The following is a 21786-nucleotide window of genomic DNA, read 5'->3' as shown; positions in this document are numbered from 1 at the left end:
TTTGAAGAAAAAAAAATCCGTCCACAACGGTACAATATAAAGTGATATATGTATGTGTATTCGCCACGAGCTTCTATTTAAAATTATTCATAATAAAAAAATGTTTGGAATATTTTCGAGATTATTTTTTTAATGTTAATCCTTCATCCGAAAAATATCCTTTCGGGCGAATATTCGGGACAAGTCCTTAAGCCGTTTTGTTAAAGGCGAAAGCAATTCATCATTTTCTTATGCAAATACATCTCGTTGGATGGCTTCTAAAAGATATAACGCGGATGAATGATCGATTCCTTTCAAGCGTAGGCAGTTCGCAAGAGTTTCGCGTTTCGTAATGAAAATTTACGCCCGGTCCCTTCAAAAATATCTAATACGAGCGTATTGCCCGTCAAAAATGACGGCTACTGAAATTGCGGCAAGTGTAAAGACTTTGGATCTCTAAATTGAATCGCAAATAATAACATAAACAAGTACATATTATATAAGAATATCTTATTAAAAGTTAATAACAATATTTCATTAAGTCGTAGCTAAGCTTTCGACAGATTAAAACAGTGGTTTGCAACCTTTTGCTACTCGCATCCCTCTTTTACTTCTCGTATTAGAAAAATGTTTGTAATTTATTAAGTAGTATGAGTAAGACTGGAATGACAAACGTTGACATCATCAAGTTATCACGGCTTAAATAAAAAGTAACATAAAACATTGACATCAACAAATCATTGTTATATTCAAACTATGCAGCAGTTCACGGCTACAGCGCAGCAAAGCAGCTTACGTAAACGACCGTTTAAATTCATACTAGACAGCAACGTACTTCTATTCATACTGTAGCGTAGGAATTGCGGACCAATTTAAAGTGTAGAACTTCGAGTTTGTAGGGAATAACTTAAGTGAAGAATTCCGAATTTATCAGAAATTCCTAATCTGTGGGAAATAACGCTTATGGGGAATGCTGGGGTTATTCGGACTACTACATATCCAAACACTCGGCTACCTGCCTTTAACTTTGTTTAGCGAATTTGTAAATTATATTGCAAGATTTATTCAAGTGACCAACTATGTCAATTGACACATGAAGTACTTGTTTAAATAGCGAATCACACCTGAAGTATTTTGTTTACACATTGAGTCACGCCATTTTCGCCACTGTCATTTTACGCATGACTTCTATAGCGGTCATCCACGAGCAAAGGTTTTAATGGAGGATGCACACATGGACTGAAGCTCTCGAGCGAGTGGTCCTCCTGTGTCGTAGAATAAACACTGTAAACTGACTTAAGCTTATTATTTGGATTCCTGAACCCACCCCTACGCAACAATACTATACAGCACCGCCGGTTTTGGGCACGTTCGTCACAAGGAAAAATATACATTACAAAATGTGACGATACGGTGCAATATTGCTTGCTTTGTACCCTCGAGACAACATTGTCACAAATTGACGTTTCCGAAAATATTCATATGCGCATGCGCAATTTTGTTAGTACGCGTGCACTCACTACTATGACGTCACGCCATGCGTGAATATTTCCACAGTGGCCAAAAAAAACCAAATTTTTGCTTGATAAGTTACGGTGACGTGTACTGCTGTATAGTATGAATAGGTTTTGTCGGCTACTGCTGCTACTTACCGTTACGTCTACACCACGTTCGACATGAATGTGTCCATATAAAATGTACCAAAGAATACTTTTCGTATTATTGGATACATGCAGTTGAAAGTTTGTGCTGTGCTAGTATACATTGACCTTAAACCGTACCCTCAGTACGAGATTTAGTACAGTAAAAGCACAAGCTCATAATAATCAACCTAATACGAACTTCTCCAGTTCAACGTTCCAATTTATAGCTCAAGTTCAAGAATATATTACTGATTATAAAAAGTGTATTCTAAAAAGTTAAAATATAAGATTGAGTGTTAAAACCAATCCTTTATTTCTCCTAACTTATGTTAGAACTTTTAATGAAATTAAACAAAACTGTGAAAATAAGAACACCTAAAGCGTGACACATATAAAATTGAATGATTATAAGTACATACATACAATATGACTTTACCCATTTTCTAAAGGGCATCGAATAACACTGTCTGGGTCGAAAATGTGATCAGATTCTCTTGCGTAAAACGACGATCTTCTAAAAAGTTTCACCACGTAATTTTATCACGCAATTATTAAATTTAATTAGAACGCGCATACACATTCAAGGGAGTGCACGAAACGAGCGATACTTAACGGGGTTCGCTGTTAGCACGAATTTTACTTCAAAGGAAAAGCTCGCTCACTTCTCTCACTTCCATATACCTATTTACATACATACATACATATACATAGATGCGTACATTTGAGGAATCGCTCAGGAGTTCTTATTCAACGGTCCATGAACAACTTCGGATACAATTCCATTAACAATATTAATCAAACGTAATTTCCCTTCGCATTTAAGAACCCAATGCTGAACTACATACTACAAATCCGGATGATGATTTAATACATTTATTTTAATTAAAATATATAATATACTAGTTGTTTCACCCGGCTTCATAAAAAAACAAATGAATATTTATGTACAATTAGATTCGCCATGTTTAAGCTGTTTATATTACAAATACTGAGCGAAGCCGGATAAAACAACTAGTGTAAAAAAAAAATATATATATATATATGTGTGCATACCTGTCAAATAAATAAATGTCACTAATATGTTTGGCAATAATGGCGCAATGGATCACTCTGCAAAACCACAAGGTGAAATAAATAAATAAATAAAATAAAATATCTACTTTTTGACATTTATATATTTAAGGGTTTATTTTACTACATAAAGTCTGAATAACTGTAAGTTTAGAACCCCTGATGTAGCACAGGCTCTTCTAGATACGAATTACATTGACAATAGAAGTGGAGCTTCAAACCTCGTTTCGCAGATTGTCGAAAATGTTTTTGACACGTTCTAGAATTCTAGACGGCAGCTCACTAATTAATCCGCCATATTGTTAAATGTGATTACATACTAATTACTTATGCTTATATATTAAGATTTTAGCCATTTAAAAATAAGGCAATCAACTCACATTTATGTAAAGCAAACAAAACAATTAAATCATACTTAATATTTGCATTAATTTTAATTAATCTTCTATTTTATCCAAAACCATCATTTTTCGAATTAACAACTACATACATACTATTACATTAACATACATATTTTTTAAATGTTACATATTATTATTTATGTATATCAAGTGTGACAAGATACAGGCTCACATACATACGTATATGATTACTATTCAGATTTGGATTTAAATGTATAATATAGTAAAGGTACAAAGCGTACTTTTGGATGCATGGACACTTTGCCGACGGACGTTTGGCCGAACAGACATAGGCCGATGGACATTTAGCCCAACGGACATTTGGCCGATTGAATTTTTTAATTTAATTATAATTAGCAGTGTATGGACAATTACTTTGAACGGTGGTGATGATGATGACTAGAGGTAGGTTAGTCACAGTGCTATCCATTGTTCGCCAAACCATTAACAATGCATTTACAACCTTTGAACAATACACGGCCCTCTCAGGCTCCGGTGACTATTGATGACGACGAAAAAAAATTAAAAATTAAATTGAAAGAATTTTTTTTATCAAAGATTATTATTTTAATTATAAGTTTAATTAGAAGCCAGTTCATTAAGTGCCATAGTCCTTTTCCTGCGGCAACTTTTACAGTATTTTTTAGTGAATATGTAAATCTGGTTTTCGACCATAAATATATATTGTAAAATTTATCCAAGAGAACAAATATGTCAATTAACACCTGAAGTATTTTTACTTTATCTATGTACATACGTAGTAACAATAAATGAAGTTTTGTGATCATGCAAAAATTCAAACTCGTTTTGAATAGTGAATTACAGTGAGTTACGGCCATTCTCGGTACTGGCATTTTACACATGACTCCTATGGGAGTCATCCACGGGCAAAGGGTTAAAAATCGTTTTAATCGTGCGCTATTTACTAAATACGAATATTATTTTCTAATCGTTTTATATTTTTATCGATTTTGAAAAAAAAGCATTTTTTTAGTATAAAACGATGTAAAATAATAATTGTATATCGATATTGTTCAAAAATCACAGAAAATTGGTACATTATTCAGAAATCACTTTGACTTTGATATTTTTGATAAATTTAAGCAATAAATTTAAGCAAAATTTAATTCGGCCAAATGTCTTTCAGCCTAATTTCCGTTCGGCCAAGTATCCGTTTGGGCAAACTTTCGTCGGTCTAGTGTCAATTCTGTCAACAGTCCGTCAACCGGTACAAAGGCATATGTATGTACATATACATATGTATATGTACATACATACGTAATATTCATCGACTATCTTAAAAAGGGAAAAACCATAAACAGCGACTATTACGTAGCGTTATTGGAGCGTTTGAAGGACGAAATCGCGGAAAAACGGCCCCATTTGAAGAAGAAGAAAGTGCTGTTTCATCAAGACAATGCACCGTGTCACAAATCAATGAAAACGATGGCAAAATTGCATGAATTGGGCTTCGAATTGCTTCTGCATCCACCGTATTCTCCAGATCTGGCCCCCAGTGACTTTTTCCTGTTCTCAGACCTCAAGAGGATGCTCGCTGGACAGAAATTTTGCGCCGATGAAGAGGTAATCGCCGAAACTGAAGCCTGTTTTGAGGCTAAAGACAAATCGTACTATAAAAATGGTATCGAAAAATTGTATGACAGCTATAATCGTTGTATCGCCCTCGAAGGCAACTATATTGAATAATAAAAACAAATTCTAACAAAAAAAAAGATTTTTTCTATGCTAGCCTACGAACTTTTCAGCCCAACTGTTATGTATATACTTTATTGGCCCAGATAGATTTGAAGTGATCCATTTGTAATATGATTCCATAATACATTCCAAAATGTAAGATAAGCTTTCCTAATACATGTATGTGTGTATGTAGATACTGGCTATTATCTCATTATCTTTCTGGGGAGAATCCTTGGCCCTGTTGAGTCAAATCCTTAGAATAGTGCGTCGTTTGAACGGAAAATGGCTGTGAAAGTTTTCATAGTTCCAAGTCGTGGATCGCTTTTTCCGAGTGAGGCTTAAGCTTGAACTTTGACGTCCGCTTTCCCGGAAGTTCATTTCCTCTGGCTTCGTACTCGGTACATATGTGGCACATATCTAGGTTTTCGCGTGCGCCTTTGTGAATTGTTGCGGCTTGTTTGTCTCCCAGGCCGCATGTAATTAATTAAAGTTCCTCGTTGTCCCGTTGTACCATTCTGGAAGAAGCGGGCTCGGGACCTCTCCTGGATTAAGATTGATAGCATATCTCGCCACCCTTTCGTGCTCGGGGGAAAGTTTCCTTTCATGGTTCAGCGTTCGGCAATTGCGCTCGAGAAAAGTTGTCCATTGTGTACATGTTTTCCTGTAAATGTCGCTGTCATTCTTCAGTGCTGAATCCCACTTAATCCCTACCCACTCACACTTTCCCCGAACCAACACACAGATTTATTATATTTGTTGGGTAAGTGGTACACGTCACTATTGTACAAAAGTATTCGAGGGATATTCGTCCGTTTTGTTGACTAGGGTAATACTACATAGAATGACGGTATTATAGAGAATGGTACAAAAATTACAGGGTCGATTCATAGTCCTGTCATATGAGAGAGTTGGATTAACACCCTCTGACTGACTTGCAATACTTTTTCGTTTTATTTCAACACCTTTCAATAGAAAGAAACATTAAAACATAATTCCATTTGTTTATTGTATAATTAATTATATTAGTTCGTATGTTTATTTTCTAAATGTTAGTACTAATCTAATGTACATGTATTATTTGTTGCTATGCAAATCAATTTAGAACAAAAAAATAAATGTTACATATATCATGGTACAAATAATCATGCCAGTAAACAGTTTTTAAAAGGGGTTATGAAAAAATCTTTTTTTCCGAATTTCATCTGCCTAAGGGTGAAAACACACTGAATAGTTCGGAACGTCACGTCCTTGGCTGCACGCTGTGACAGTAGGTGTTCCCCAAAACGAATTCAGGCTTAGTTACACGTGCAGAGTGCATAATTATGTTTCTCCTACATTTATTCAAATATGGGATGCGCCGTTATCGATCACTGTCAAGAAAGGATAAAATATCACTGAAAACACTCCATGGGGTAATTTTTGGGAATGTTTACCACCTACATGGCCTAGGGGTGCTCCGTTTTTATCACATGTTTAAAAGTATTATAAAAAACCTATACCTCGTACCACTCAGTTTGTTTTCGCCCTAAGCCTCTTCTTTTTCATCGTTTGCTCAATTCTGAGTGTCATGGTCATTTCTATCATCTGTGATCTGGTGAATGATTCACCTCTCCTACTCCTGGTCTTGTGCCAAATGGAAAGCAGCGTTTATAACGGGTTGACTCGATCCGAGTAAACCCAAACCGATTCGTTGGGACGTTACTAGTAACGTGGCAACGTCCAAGTAGCATACAAGTATCGTTCGAGTGATCAAATTAGTTTACTCAGTTTGAGTGCACTCGTATCGTGTCAACTGGGTTGACACGATACTAGGTACGATTCCGTCAGTTTTTTTTATTGGATGTGACAATCTTGGGAGGCCTTCCTCTCGCTCACCTTCCCTACTGTCTACCAGCTTCTCTAGACTCTACATCCTTCCTGGAAATATAGCCAGGAAGGATGTAGAGTATAGTATAGTATAATATATAGCTTATACATTTTTTTACGTGTTGTGGAGTCTCTCTGAAACTGCCAGCTCTTTGAAGATGGAGATGTTCTTGTATATTGTGGTCCATGGAATGCGTAATAAACACTTCCAGCACCACATTTCGAAGGCATCATACATATATGTACCTTTCTCTCTTCTTATTTGCGACCATGTCTCGACTGCATACAATGGAATGGGGATCACCAGAGATTGCACAAGATTTTCGTTTTTTTCCCAAGCAACGCCTAGCATTTCGGCCACATTACTATAAACTTTAGGGATGGAATGTTTTCCAACTATCATCCGTCCAAGCAACGATACAAAATTGGAATAACCTAATGTATGTAGGATCTGGTTGTCTTCGTATATACTCGAAATCGGTTTCTCAAGTGACAAACCAATTACTTTTATGTTACAACTACATACATACATACATGTTCGATAAATAAGCACACTTCCACCATTATGTCGTATCTTCCAACGTCATTAACCCATTTGCAGACTTTGTAAATTGAAAATGCTTTTGTAATGTCACCGTGAATTTTAAGCACTGCCACATATCCATAATATGTATTCCTACAGCTTTTAACGCTAATTTTCGTGTCGCAGTGCATCGATTTTTTTGCAACACTCGGCTGATTGCACACGATGAACTGCAATCAGATGCAAATTGCACCAGCACAGGGATCAAACAACAATTTTCTAAACCGGATCGTGAACAGAATAAATTACTTCGGCGACAACAGCAGCTTGCACGGTGTGAGGAACGTCGTATCCTCTCACCCCATCTCGTACTTCAAAAGGTACGAATTCGTTCAAAATTAGCCCAACCTCATTCAAATTTCTAGTTTGAATTACGCATTACTATCATATTCTGGATAAAACTCCTGATTTTTAACGTGATCGATTTTAAGGACGTTGTGGCTGATTTTCGTGAGCTTCTCGGCTTTCGGCATGCTATACATCCTGCACCAGGCTTCAGATCTCTTCCAGAACAACGTGATATCCTTCGTGCCAGAGACGACTTATTTACACTGGAACACCGACTTCCCAGCAATAACAATCTGCGAGGCCGCCGATAACTACAAACTCCTGGATTATTACGACGAGTCGGTTCAATGTTTGCACACATAACATAGTGTCGACTGTGCGGCGGTGTTGACTTTTCCAACCGCTTCCACTAATTGAAGTCCCCCCCCCCCCCCAATGTGCTCCATCTAACGTTCATCCCTTTTTCTCCTTCCATCTCACTCCTTTCGTCCTTTTCAAATCATTCGTTTTCCGAGCACACACTATGCAAATACTATAAGCCTTATTGATACGAGGAATCTCTCGAATCAATTAATTTTATCTATGTTTGTTCATACCAGCATTCACATATTACCACAGTCCAAAAGTTAAGCATATAATACAGATAATCAACATATAATACATATAATCAAAACCTAAAAAGGTTAATTTAATTATATACATACATATAAATACGAATATCTGTTTGTTGAAATCATGTGTTTGAATCAATTTGAAAACTAAGTCTATGTAAAACACAATTAAAATAAAAATTATTCGGCTGTGACCAACCCATGACTTTATCTATGTATGTATTTGAGGAATATAAGAAGTTCACAAAACAAAATTTGATAATTAAACATACATACACGTTCACACATATGCCGGTTATGTGAGCATTTTCGATACAAATTGAGCACAAATGTAGGGAAATCTACACACGACCAAAGTTCTACTTCCAGATGTCGGATTTTGTTCAAAATATTTTGTTACTTAAAATCACTATAATTATTATACACATTAAATATCCAGAAAATAAAAATAATTTAAAAGGTCAAAATAAAATATTGTTTTAAAAAAAAGTACTACTTCCAGTTTACGAATTCTGGCCAAAACCTTATCATCTGTAATTTAGTAAATAAAGAATACAAATTTAAATTTTTAGATTGATACGTTCAGGGGTGTGGAAAGAATCGTGGCCACAACAAAAGGTTTGTGAGGAAAAACATAAAAAGCCTTGATTCTCTAGAGTAAAAGTACTACTTCCGGTTCAGGTAAAAATATTAGGGTATAAAATTTATAATTTCTATTACATGTAAAAAACTTTCAGTCGGATTTGGGTAGGGTTTGGGAGATAATTGCATTCAAAAAGTTGACAAAAAAAAAATAAAAAAGAAGACACCTATACGGGGACCCATATCCGGTCAATTTAAAAATTTAAAAAAATTTACATCGTATCGATTGGCATTTCAGAAACCGATACTAAGTTTCAGTTCTATAGGACTAATGGTGTTCAAAAAATCCCCAAAATACACAGACACAACACACACGAAAACGTGATCAGTGATCGGTTCTGAGTTCAAATCAGTTAAAATCTCGAGTTCGAATTTTTGAATGATCACAAAACTTCATCTATTGTTACTACGTACATATGTAGATAAAGTAATTATTGAAACACTTTTCATTTCCAACATGTCGAAAAAGTTACAATTCAATCAATTATTTTACATCAAATACATGAACATTAAACATGTGTTAATATCGACATTTGTATATTTAGATCTGTAATTAACTTAATTGTATGATTTGTGATTTAATATAATATGTCTATGTATGTATAATTCACTAAGAGAAAAATAAAGAGAGTTCCATTTCAGGAACGACGTTCCAATAAAACTGACCACATTCCACAAAGAGATAATATTTCTGGATAGCCAACACTATTGCAGAAGCTGCTCGTCCTGCGGTGAAATCGGAGACTGTCCTGAAAACTTTTTAGCTCTGATAAACAAGTATCGTTCTCCGTGTAACGAAACCCTAGCTAGATGTTCTTGGAGTGGACAGGTGAGACAAATTCAATACATTAACAATGTACATCTGAAGCATCAAATTGACATTCATTTGACCGTTTACTTTCAGGAATTCGATTGCTGTGAGAAATTTAACTCAATGGCGACAGAATACGGGGAATGTTTTGTATTTAACTCAGCACATTTTGGCAGCAAAAGAATGCATATGTCCAATCGTCTCACAGGTCCTGGTTATTTGAAATTTGCAGCCATGGAAACGATCAAGGTAATTTTTTTTGATTTTTAAATGCTTTTTATTATTACTAAATTATGTTCATAATGCATTTAATATATATTTTAATAGCTATGGATCTACTGATCATTTTCTATTTTAGAATTTTATTTTATTATTGTTAGTAATCATCGTATTAAGTATGTACTAGTGTTTAGATTTTAGAGCTGCACAACCAAACTCTTCATATTTAATTTTTGTTGCCGTCAATAATAGCAATATATCCGGCGTGCATTCACTTTTTATATTCTCTATTAATTTTCTAAAAAAGTGCTGATATCCTTCCAAACATTGAGCCTCTGTTAATACATTAAACAATGGCAGGTTTCTAAAAAACAAAACTGTTTTAACATTAATATAATATTTTGTACCTGCCATAGATGGATAGAATAGTTTACTCAATGTTTGGAGGAATAGATTTGTCTCATTTAGTCTTGAATGCGATTCTAGTTTTAAGACGCTTTTTTAAGCAGCCTTTTGGATACACAGCTCCAGCTGTCTTCTTTCGTTTACAGTAGTAGACAAAAGCAGTTGCTTAGTTTCGATAGGAAAAACACCGTCTATGGTATACTGCAAGCTCTGTTTTATCCCCTCGATTTCTTCACATAATAAATGGGCAAACTTTTTTACTTAATGGGCAAAGGGATAGGAAGACCCTTCTAAATTGTCTATTAATTTTATAAATATTATGCAAATTTCACTTTTGTTTGTTATTTTAGCATCTATTCCCATATTTTACGAATTTAGCATATATTCCAAATTCTAGCATCTATTTAGCATTTATGGCAAAATGCCCAAAATACGTGTCTCTAGTTATGGCATATTAAGTTATTAAATAATAAAAAAATATAAATGAGTCGGTCCTATGTTCGATCCGCACGCGGTCGCATTTTTTTCAAATACATTTAATTTAATATTTATATTTAATTGTTTAATATTAAGATAATTGTAAAAACTACCCACCTACCTACATATAAACAATATAAAACACCAATAGAAAAATGAATGAATTAATTATGTAATTGATTAAATAAATTTTCAATACGTGGCCTACATAAATGCTCAGAGACTTGCCTAAATGCTCAGAGACTTGCCTAAATGCTCAGAGACTTGGAAACATTGATAGCAAACAGTATATATAGAAGATTTTTATTTCGTTATTATATTCGTACAATTTGTTAGCAGTGTTTTAGCTGTGACGTACATATAATATGTATGTCGAATCGAAACAACTAGTATAATACGGGGAGCTTTATCTCAGATACACACACAGACAGAATAGCGATATTATATATGATATTATAATATTATTCTAATGTTAATGTACAGCATAATGAGAAAAAGTGCTCAAAAACCTATTAGAAATTATTTGAAATAATCAAAATACTACGGTGAAAAGGAATTTTTTTTAAAAACTACAACATTTGAGAATAATACTATACCATTCCATAATGTAATAGGTATTATATGTAATTATTCCAGATTGACATTCATTCTCCAGATGATATAACCTTCAGTAATTTCGACAAACAAGTGATCAATGGAAACGAGGGTTACATACGCTTCGGTTCAGAATTTGAACTGAGACTTAAGGTTTTCCTATTCAGACTGATCAATACAATATATTGAAGTGCATCAAAAGAAACATGTGTATGTAAACAGGTTGAAGAGACTAAGAACGAAGCTATGGTATATCAAGTGCCAGCTCGTATTCGAGGATGTCTTTTCGCTCACGAAGAAGCCACTATTAAAATGTATCCTCGGTATAGTTACTCCGTGTGCATTGTGCAGTGCAGAGCACGCAGACAACTGGCTACTTGTAACTGTACCCATCACATGCTACCAAGGATAGGTTATTATAACAGTTTTAAATAATACAAGGATAGGTTATTTTAACAGTTTAAAATAATACATATGCCTATTTAAAAAAGCTATTCTGAAATTTTAAACCTTAAGTCTTGATATATAATTGGATGTAGCTATTTGTAGGTACTATATCTGCGACAGGCGCAAAGCCTTCTGCGCATGCGCGTGAACTGTCATTGCCAGCGTGTTAACTGTTAAAATTTTGTTTTAAACCTTTTAAAATTTAGTTCGAAATCGTAAAGTGGCGTAGAGTAAAAAATATAATCCAACTGAGTTAATATTATTAATTGCTAGAAAATTATTATCATATACAACGTATAATACCAACATACAAGTACAAGCCGCGAACTGGCTAAATGATAACGTTAATTACATGTATAATGAACGATTGATTAAACAAGTCTAGCATACATTAAATGTAAGAAATTATAATCGGATTATAAGTGCACACGCATGCGCAGAAGGCTTATATAATTTTCTTCATTCTTAAAATACTCAGATTAGGAATGAAGATTTAAGGTCTGTTCATACTTAACAGCACTGCACGGCTTCAGCACTGCACGACTCCGTTTCAAATATGTCATTCTATTACATTTCTATTCATATCTACCTACACGTCGCGGTCACGTCACGTTCACAGCACTTTGGCCGAGTGCAAGGCAAAATCGGCTTATTTATACATTACATACCATGACGATACGGCGCAATATTGCTTACGTCGTATTGTCGAGTACTTACAATATGAATGCATACACGTGCATTCGTAGCTACGCGTCAGAATACAAGTCAGCAAAAATGTTTCGGCGTTTATCGAACGAAAAAGTATGTATAATCGCGTTGTTGTTGGAAGAAGACGCTCAAGAAGGCAATAAATAAGCACGGAGGCGTTTTGATGTGCATCCCATGTTAAAAAATAGAAAAACCGAAGGATGATGGACAAAATTTTTTTAAATATTTCCGTATGAACCGATACCAATTTGAAACAATACTGGATAAAATAAAAACACAAATCACCAAAAAATCTACAAAATTTAAGGAAGCATTGTCAAAAAGTCATTGTCAGCGCCAAAACCATGTCGAAAGATTGAACCGCTGTCAACTGTCACTATCGATAATTGGTCCAAAACAGCAAAGCGGCAGATTCATGGCACGTAATTCGCGTGTATATCTCCACGATGGCCAAAAAGACGGATACGATACGTTGACGGATGTTGCTGTAAGGTATGAACAGGAAATGTCGGGTACTGCTGTAAGCCTGACGTGGCGTAAACGTGACGGTTGATATGAACATACCCATACAAAATGTGCCAATACTTTTCGTACGGCCGGATACCTGCTGAAGTCGGTACGTGCCGACTAGGTATGAACAGACCTTTACCGGTACAATTCTTATTTTATTTCTTAATTTTTAGATAATGAACCAATGTGTGACATAAATGGTCTCATTTGCCTCACAAAATTAATCGGTAAGATTAAATCTACACTTCAACATCACATGTTCCAATTTCCGCTTCTTATCATTACTAATTTTCTTAACCTTGCAGAAGAACATATTGAAGCAGATGATTTTGATGCCGATTGTGGTTGCCTACCATCTTGTGATGAACCCAAATATTATACTAACTTGATCAAAAATAGGTACATATCAAAGATATATCTTTAGATACATGTGTATATATTATAAATTGCTTGGATTTTCAAATTTTATATTAACCTTTTGAATTGTTTTAATATTATAAAGCTTCTCAAACAATTAGTGATTTAGATATAACAAAATTTATTTTATTTGTGTATAAGAAATTTAAATAAACGAACAGTTAAACATGCGAATATACATAAATCAATGTACATACGAAAATTGAAATGAAAGACTATAATTTCATTTTTTTATTTGATAAATCAAGTCCTAATACTGGTCTTTTAACTGATGAATTGATCGAACGTGGTAGTATAATTTCAATTTATATGGAATGTTTGCCGTCTACAAGAGTCAGAAGACTTGTCGTCAGATCGTCGTTAGATTACGTAGGTGAGATATTTGATATCATACATATGTATATACGTAAATATATAAGTCAAAAATCCAGTGCATTTATGAACTCCCGATAAGATAAGATTATTTCTTGTTGTGTTGTAGTTTTTGTCGGCGGAACGGCGGGGGTATTTTTTGGTGCATCCATTCTTAGTGGACTCGAAGTGTTTTATTTATTGTTTATAAGAAAATATTAAGCAGTGAAAATGTAATTTTAGTATTTTATTTATCAATTTTGAACAGATTAGTAGCATATAAATACCAGGAATGTGTAAAAGATTTATATAATAATATGACAAAGTACGATAAGAACTAGGTTTGGAGCAGAATGACTTCATTGCTATGAGTTCTTTGATATCTTTGAAGGTATTTTAAATCATATTCATTCTATATTTATACTGTAACGTTTATGTTTGTGTGTAATGAATAATCCCAATAACAATAAAAATTATTTGCAAGTTTACATTGCATTTAAAGGTTTATCAATATGTGATAGATATGAATGGAAATGTGATTAATGGTGATTAGTGATGAACAGTGGCGTAGTTAAGTCATGTAATATTTAAACATTTAATAAAATTTTGCTTACCGACATCAAATCTTTGTACATCTATTTGATATTTTATCTTCATCATATAAACATCTTTTTTTAATCATCAAAACATGTAAAAAAATATATAAAAGTAATGTTAAATCGATTGAAACAATTAAATGATAAATGAAAGTAATGTAAAAAAATTGTCGATCAGATAAAGACATACTCCCATGATTAATAATACTCTGTTGATATGATTCGCCGACAATATTATCATCGTCTTGCCTGAAATACATTACAGTTTCGTCGACAATCGATCTGAATATATCCAATTTAAATCACGGTCAATATGAAACAAAAAATAGTCATTATTTGTATTCTGCTCTATTTCATTCAAGTGAACGGTAAATATATTATCCAATTTGTTTTTGGTGAATTTTTATTATAGAATATTAAAATAGCTAATGTTTCTCAAAAGATGATGTTGCATTTTTGAAGAAGCTAATCAGAGAATCGTCGGTGGAAGTGATGCTGCTACAAATAGTGCCCCATATGCAGTCTCATTCCAGGGTGCGCTGTTAGGAAACCATGTCTGCGGAGGAGCTATCATCTCCAACAGGAATATAATTTCAGCAGCACATTGTTTTGTTGAGTAAGTGTAGAAAATTTCGGTTAAATCAACTGTTCTTTCAACTAAATTTACAATATGTTCATTTTTAGTGCTAAACTGCAAGATATTGTTGCCGTTGTTGGTACAGTCGATTTGACGGAAGGCGGTGACAGATACAATGTTTCGAAAATTATATTTCATAAAGACTACAACGCCACGTCTAAAGAACATGACCTAGCAATTATTTTCACAGCTAAAAAAATTAAATTCTCTAATACAATCAACCGCGTAAATTTCATTCAACGCTATGTGAAAGGTGGCGAAACACTCACTTTCACCGGCTATGGTGCCACCACTGTAAGTTTCATCTCAATTTATATTTTATACGACTTAGCTATAACTAGCATTAATTTACTATACTTAAAAAATTTAAATCAACAATTATAAAATTTCAATTACAAATTTTTTACACCAACAATACTAAAATAATGTTATTATTCACTCAGAGCGAAGGTGATTCGGTGACAAAGTTACAGACTATAAACCTCACTGTGCTGAATATAACTACATGTAAATTTGCTTATAGAAATATTCGTGAATTGTTCGATTCTCAAATATGCACATTCAATGCCATCGGCCAAGGCACTTGCCACGTAAGTGTTCTATATTTATACTTTTATTATGATAAATTTGCTATGTAACATTTATATTTCTTATAAAGGGAGATTCTGGTGGACCGTTGGTTGTTGGTTCGTCTCTGGTTGGAATAGCTTCGTTCGGAGTACCATGTGCCGTGGGATATCCTGATGTTTTCACAAGAACGTCTTCATATATTCCCTGGATTGCAATGCACGCCCCTGACATATGACTATCTAAAGGCCCTTCTGAAAAGTATTTTATTACGCTATTGTTCTTATTTACTACATTTTCGTGCTACATATATACATAAATATATCAACACACTTTCATAATCACTGATTCTATTAGTATTAGAAATGTGTATTATTATTATGAAAATTGAGCCTTGTAATAACTATTCTTAGTCACAACATCAATGTGCTATTCAAAAAATAATATTTAACCCAAATTATTGTTTTATTATCTTATCTAATACATAAATTTGAATGTTTTTTGTCTGCTGTGAAAATCTACAGTTTTAAATTAAGTATCATCAAATTTGGATAATTATCTAATGATACTTTAACTTAAACCTTAGTTTACCAAAAACACCGCCAAGTAATTCAGCTATAATTAATAGGATGTGGTTATTTGTACATACAGTATCGACGAATTATTGGCTATTTGTACATACAGTACATAGTACATAAGAATATTATAAGAATTAGGATTTAAGATTAATAAATTATAAGATTAGAAATTTAAAGTCGATTAAGAAACTTTTCCTTCAGTCGTTGCACTTAATCTAAAAGCGCAACATTTGACAGCGAAAGTGACGTTTGGTATAAACTTTTTAAAAATCAACAAAACTGTTCAAAAATTCTTATAACTATAAATAGCCAATAATTCGGCGAGACTGTATGTACAAATAGCCAATAATTCGTCGATACTGTATGTACAAATAGCCACATCCTAATTAATAAAGAAAAAACTCTCAAACTTTTCTGACCCCTTTCGAAATGTTATCATGAGATAGCATACCAAATTTAGTGTTCTTAATATTAATAACTGCAGATTGCATAGTAGACAAACAAATAAACACTACAATAAAAAACAAAACTTACCTAAAAAACGCTTATTATTTCTAAAATTCTATGTAAATATATTTTATAAAATGTCTGAATAATAAATATATTTATAAAATTAATGGCTGACGTGATAATGTACATATATTGTATGATAGTATCTAAATACAAATTCATAATTGAGAGAAAAATAAAAAAATTCATTGCTTGATCTGTTTATTTAAATCACAAACATGTTTTTGACAATGCCATTTGATGCATACTATTCTATTATACATTGAACATTAAGTACCAATATAGGCCAACGATTTAATTTTTTTGATTATTTTATATTTGACTTGATATTTTCAAACATTCATAACATTTAACAGTCCATATGACTTATTGACAATAGACAAAAAGATGTGCTTAACAACAATAGACTTATTAATAAACAATGCATGCATACATATATTTATGTAGTATACTAAGAAGTGAATGTATTTGAGTAGTGAATTATACATAGATTATTCAAAAGTGGTTCTTTCAGTATATGTACGTTCCAAAATTAGAATTAAATATATAAAAATAAAACTTACATAGATTTTCATATAGTAAATTTATGTATAATCATCACTGATTAGAGTGAAAAATAAATTAATATCACATAGTGGGGTTTATAGAGATAGAGCCGTTAAATTAAATACATTCAGAAAATACATTGAATTTTATATTCTTATATATAATAATATTATATTTTCTTTGCTTATTATAATATATATGTATGATCCTAACACTTATTAATTTTCTCCATAAATGCCATATTTTAAATATTCAATTATAAAATAAACATCTGATATGATACATTCTGCTCTCTTGATTTTTTTTATATTATACATATGTATCATACATATGTATGTATGTACATATATACAAAAAAATCACACACTATGATATAAATATTTTTTTCTTCTCCATCATCAGCTCTTCTCACTCCCATAATTAACTCTATTCACAAATATAATATTTAGATAGTTTTTAACTACACACTACACACATACATACATAGTAACACACAATAGTTGAAAAAGTTTCATAACACATAAATCAGATCTAATAAACATACATATGGTATTATATAATACTTCAATACATTTGTAGTTATAATGTCAAGTTCACAAATTTAATACAAATACTGTATAATATCTTTGGTATTTTTATTATATGATATAATATTCAATATGCACTTAAAATTAATTTTCATTTTATATTATACATATATAATTCATAAATAGTAATTGGAATCTCAGCACCAGACACATCTCCAATTTGAGCATCTCGCATACCCCAAAATCCCACATACTTTCCCAAAATATATTTATCTTTAATATTATAACAGAATACAAATAAATATGTAATATTTTCATAACCAACAATATGAGATTATGAATGATCAATACACAAATAAGATATAATACATGTATTTAAACTAAACATATTAATGATTTGAATACGAAAATAAACCATAGAAAAGTTTAACAGATTTTACAAAATATTTTCGACACAAACATAATACATAATAAGTATACATTGTGATTAATTATTTATGTCATTTGAAATTGAACTTATTTACTACAAGAAACATGTATACGATTAAGTTGATTTGGCACTACTAATTGCTACAGTAAATAAATACAATACAATCATGGATCTAAGAGTTGAATCCTATGTATATAAATATTTACTTTTCATCGAAAGGTGTTTTGACGAAATATGTCGTAAGAGTTCCTTTTCCTTTCACATAGGTCGGACCGCGACATTCGCAAGAATAGCCTGCTTTCATCAATATCCTGAAAATCGTCGATGTTTAAATCAGAATCTCTTTAATTAAAAATTTAATTTGTATGATTTAAATTAAACAACTTACTTTGCAGTATCTTCAGTTACTTGAATTCTTCCCATTGCTCCGCATGAGTCCATCCTGGATGCAACATTTACTGTATTTCCCCATATGTCATACTGCGGCTTTTGAGCACCTACAACTCCTGCGATAACTGGACCATGATTGAGGCCTGTATTAATCGCAATCATCAAATCAATATTGCAGCGAGCTATAATACATGCATACATTCCTATGTTTTAATATAAACAGTTACCAATTCTCAATTTGAAACGTTGGAAGCTCTCTCGATTGATTTGATCTAAAATTGTCATCAAAGCTATGGCGAAATCGACTAAAATTGTTATGACATGTTCTTGTTTACGTTCAGCATCCTGTAACAACAATTTAAGAATCAAAAATAAATCATAATACATATTAAAAATGTGGGTCTACCTCACGGTCCCGAATGTGAAACGTCCGAAAACGCAAAATAGCGGAAGGCAAAGATCGAAAATCGAAAGATCTTAAGTCGAATGATCAAAAAAAAAGGGTGCATGGTTTTCGATCTTTGCCTTCCGATATTTGCGTTTTCGGGCGTTTCACATTCGGGCTCGTGACGGAGACCGCAAAAATGTATATGAAAAGATACCTTAGATTTGTCCTACAATTTGCGCGTATTATTAACACAATAAACGACAATGTATGTACATATATTTAATTGTTTATATTGAAAATATTTTAATAGTAGACTTACCCCAGTTTGATCTTCTTTTCCGGGGCGTAGACCTGAAGCAAGCATATAAGTGCTTCCTATTGTTTTGATTTTTTCTATACCACTGAATTTCGGTTTTAGCAGCAGCTGAATGTTTTCAATTCAATATAATATAATAGTATTATAATAATAAAATATTATTTCAAATACAAATTTTGTATGACGTACCTTATCAAAATCGCAGATAATTTCATTCAACAGCCTCAAACATTCCAAGCCTTGTTTATTCACATCGTTCTCATCATAAAACTCTTTATAATTTGGAATGGAGGCAAACATTACGGCAATGCAGGAATAACGCTCATGATACAGTTCTTGCTGTAAATAATTTCATACATCAAACTACATAGATTTACTGTATTAAAACTATAGATAAATACATACTTGACTGGCTTTTGTTGTTAAAAAGTGTTCAGCAACGTGAGCCGGCAGTATATTTTCCAACAAAATCTGAAACAACCAATGAAAAGTTCACAAATTTGTATCATAACCTGCTGTCGAATTCATTATAATAAATTACTTTATTTATTCCACGCATTGTCTCCACTTCTTCCTGTTCTATTTTCAATTTTGTCTTCCATAGAAAATCAGTCCTGGATGTAAATTCAATCTGCCGATCCAAGATATGAAGTAACACAACCAATATAACTAGCATCAAACAAGCTTTTGCTCCAAATGGTAACAAACTCAAACTATAACAAAAAATCATTAAAAATTAAAATAATCAAAAAAAGGCAAAGGTATTTAATATTTTCATGGTAAATAAATACTTGTCTTCGTAGCTATGTTCATCGTGATATTGTTTGAATACATCAAGAGTGCTAAACAGCGTAACATGCAAAGACAAAGAAATCACCATCAACAGTAGTTTCAATAAAAATCCGACCCGTAAAAATACTGAAATAGCAGCCAATGAAAGTGCTGAACTGTACAAATAACTCTGAAAAATTAAAAAAGTGTATTATTTTATACAGTTTGATTTAAAATAAAAAATACTTTAAACATTAGTCGGATTGGAATCATATTGTTATTGGAGGATGAAACTTACTGGCACGGTTTCAATCAACGCTTTGTCAGCTTTGATCTCTGGAATCTCAGTAAGAACACTAACGTTTGCCTGTATTTCCATCGGTGGATAATCTTCAAAGTCAACCTAATCAAAATAATATTCAATATCTTAGTTTAAAACTGATAATAAAAATAATACAAACAATATAAATAGTATGAAAATAATATTTTTACCAAATTTATTATAGAGCATGCTGATATGAGGATTATAGATATCAAAAATATGGCCAATCTGAGGCATCGACTTCCCGAGACTATCTGAAATGATTATATTACCCATTAAGACCATTATAACTCAATTAAATATACTAAATATTAACGCATGATGAACTTTACATGTCCGGGCTTTGCGCAGTGCTCGTAGTAGTCATTCCTTGTAATATGAGAATCGTTATTATCGTCATCATTCATATCTCCAACAGAGCCACCATCCAGCCAGCAAAGATACAAGAATATACCCAAAGTTAAGAGAGTAGGGCCGAAAGATCCGTATATGACAATTCCTCTACAAAACCAAATTTATCATATAACAACTATCACTAGATAAATGCCTCTTACTACATGCTGAAACACTTACTTAGGAACTGTTAAAAGTTGAATTATAGACAGGGCCACAAATAATGCAGCTGCGCATGCAACATAGCTTCTAAATTGTCCATCGGGTTGATTTCTGTATTGATCTTCATGATTTCTTTGTCTGAACCACAGCACCAAAGGGTTTAATTCTTTTGAATGGAATCTATAATATATAATATGTATTTCAGATCCACGTTCAAATATTAAGTTTGTGAAGAATAGTTGTATTTTCACTTACTTGCAATCCCAGCATGCATTGTTGCTCGGCATCAAGTTTGATTCAATCATAGCCAAGCTCTAAAACATTAAAATAATTGAAATATTGGAAAATATAATTATATTTTTGATATGTTAACGGATTATATTATTACTGTGATTCCAATATTTTTAGCTAGAGTAGAATCTGTTATATTGGCAAACGGTTTGTCAGCTCCCCAACATTCAACATATTTGGTCATTTTGCTTGCTGGTCGTGATCTGCTCGGTGCTGCACCAGGAGTTGCTGAAATTATTTTATACAATATATCTTGTCCATTCAATGTTTTAAGCCAATTTTTTTAATAATCTAGGTTTTTCTAATATATTCTTATTTTAAAATATCAATATTTCAAGTTTTATATTGAGGATGGCATTATTTTTATTTAATTGAATAGATTCCATTTAACTTTTGTATATGTAGACTTTAATTTCAATTATACATAATTTACAATACATTTGGTAGTGATTTTCAAACTTGTTTTTTGTTAAAATTATATTACTATTTTGAATTCATAGATGTCTCTACTATATAATGTAAAATATAAAACTGTAGAAATTAAAATGATTTTCATTTTAATTCGTAGATGGCTCTTTACAACAAACCATTTGAACTGAACAAAATAAATAAAAATAGGAGTTAAACTTTTCACGACAAAC

The 21786-nt window shown here is 32.5% G+C and overlaps 3 protein-coding genes across 8 annotated transcripts in view; 2 read left to right on the top strand and 1 right to left on the bottom strand.

Annotated features, from left to right (window-relative positions):
* Window positions 1-7712: 7712 nt before the first annotated feature.
* Window positions 7713-13943, top strand: LOC143912318 (sodium channel protein Nach-like). The gene is made up of 8 exons (XM_077431601.1): window positions 7713-7867; window positions 9497-9611; window positions 9687-9842; window positions 11511-11700; window positions 13127-13180; window positions 13259-13352; window positions 13619-13743; window positions 13852-13943. Exons 1-8 carry the CDS (start codon window positions 7713-7715, stop codon window positions 13941-13943), a joined length of 981 nt encoding a protein of 326 aa, XP_077287727.1.
* A 529-nt stretch (window positions 13944-14472) lies between these two features.
* LOC143912240 (chymotrypsin-2-like) lies at window positions 14473-16636 on the top strand. 6 transcript variants are annotated; one of them, XR_013260617.1, is made up of 6 exons: window positions 14473-14685; window positions 14780-14933; window positions 15002-15248; window positions 15398-15544; window positions 15613-16127; window positions 16475-16635. XR_013260617.1 is itself a non-coding variant. In XM_077431514.1 (5 exons), exons 1-5 carry the CDS (start codon window positions 14631-14633, stop codon window positions 15757-15759), a joined length of 750 nt encoding a protein of 249 aa, XP_077287640.1. In that variant the 5' UTR covers window positions 14473-14630; the 3' UTR covers window positions 15760-16636. The 6 variants fall into 6 exon arrangements, 2 of the variants coding, with proteins under 2 accessions (XP_077287640.1, XP_077287638.1); XR_013260618.1 differs by having other exon boundaries at window positions 15613-16135; XR_013260616.1 differs by having other exon boundaries at window positions 15613-16171; window positions 16442-16635.
* Window positions 16637-18314: 1678 nt separating this feature from the next.
* Window positions 18315-21786, bottom strand: part of Ac76E (adenylate cyclase type 2 Ac76E) — a 94317-nt gene continuing 90845 nt past the window's right edge. The window contains exons 11-24 of the mRNA XM_077431600.1: window positions 21243-21373; window positions 21110-21168; window positions 20873-21034; window positions 20632-20800; window positions 20470-20553; window positions 20276-20380; window positions 19998-20167; window positions 19748-19913; window positions 19612-19677; window positions 19396-19545; window positions 19210-19314; window positions 18730-18847; window positions 18501-18645; window positions 18315-18423 (exon numbers count right to left, since the gene is read on the bottom strand). Of these exons, the coding sequence (XP_077287726.1) occupies window positions 18315-18423; window positions 18501-18645; window positions 18730-18847; window positions 19210-19314; window positions 19396-19545; window positions 19612-19677; window positions 19748-19913; window positions 19998-20167; window positions 20276-20380; window positions 20470-20553; window positions 20632-20800; window positions 20873-21034; window positions 21110-21168; window positions 21243-21373 (1739 nt within the window). The remainder of the gene's footprint in view (window positions 18424-18500; window positions 18646-18729; window positions 18848-19209; window positions 19315-19395; window positions 19546-19611; window positions 19678-19747; window positions 19914-19997; window positions 20168-20275; window positions 20381-20469; window positions 20554-20631; window positions 20801-20872; window positions 21035-21109; window positions 21169-21242; window positions 21374-21786) is intronic.

Source organism: Arctopsyche grandis, chromosome 5 (assembly GCF_051622035.1).
Source record: "Arctopsyche grandis isolate Sample6627 chromosome 5, ASM5162203v2, whole genome shotgun sequence".
Taxonomy (NCBI): Eukaryota; Metazoa; Arthropoda; class Insecta; order Trichoptera; family Hydropsychidae; genus Arctopsyche; species Arctopsyche grandis.
This window is presented reverse-complemented; position numbering and strand designations above follow the sequence as displayed.

Coding starts and splice junctions, on each gene's coding strand:
- LOC143912240 (XM_077431514.1), top strand. CDS start 14,631: ATGAAACAAAAAATAGTCATTATTTGTATTCTGCTCTATTTCATTCAA. Junction 14,686..14,779: donor CTATTTCATTCAAGTGAACG/GTAAATATATTA, acceptor GCATTTTTGAAG/AAGCTAATCAGAGAATCGTC. Junction 15,249..15,397: donor CCGGCTATGGTGCCACCACT/GTAAGTTTCATC, acceptor TTATTCACTCAG/AGCGAAGGTGATTCGGTGAC.
- LOC143912318 (XM_077431601.1), top strand. CDS start 7,713: ATGCTATACATCCTGCACCAGGCTTCAGATCTCTTCCAGAACAACGTG. Junction 11,701..13,126: donor TCACATGCTACCAAGGATAG/GTTATTATAACA, acceptor CTTAATTTTTAG/ATAATGAACCAATGTGTGAC. Junction 13,181..13,258: donor TTGCCTCACAAAATTAATCG/GTAAGATTAAAT, acceptor TTAACCTTGCAG/AAGAACATATTGAAGCAGAT.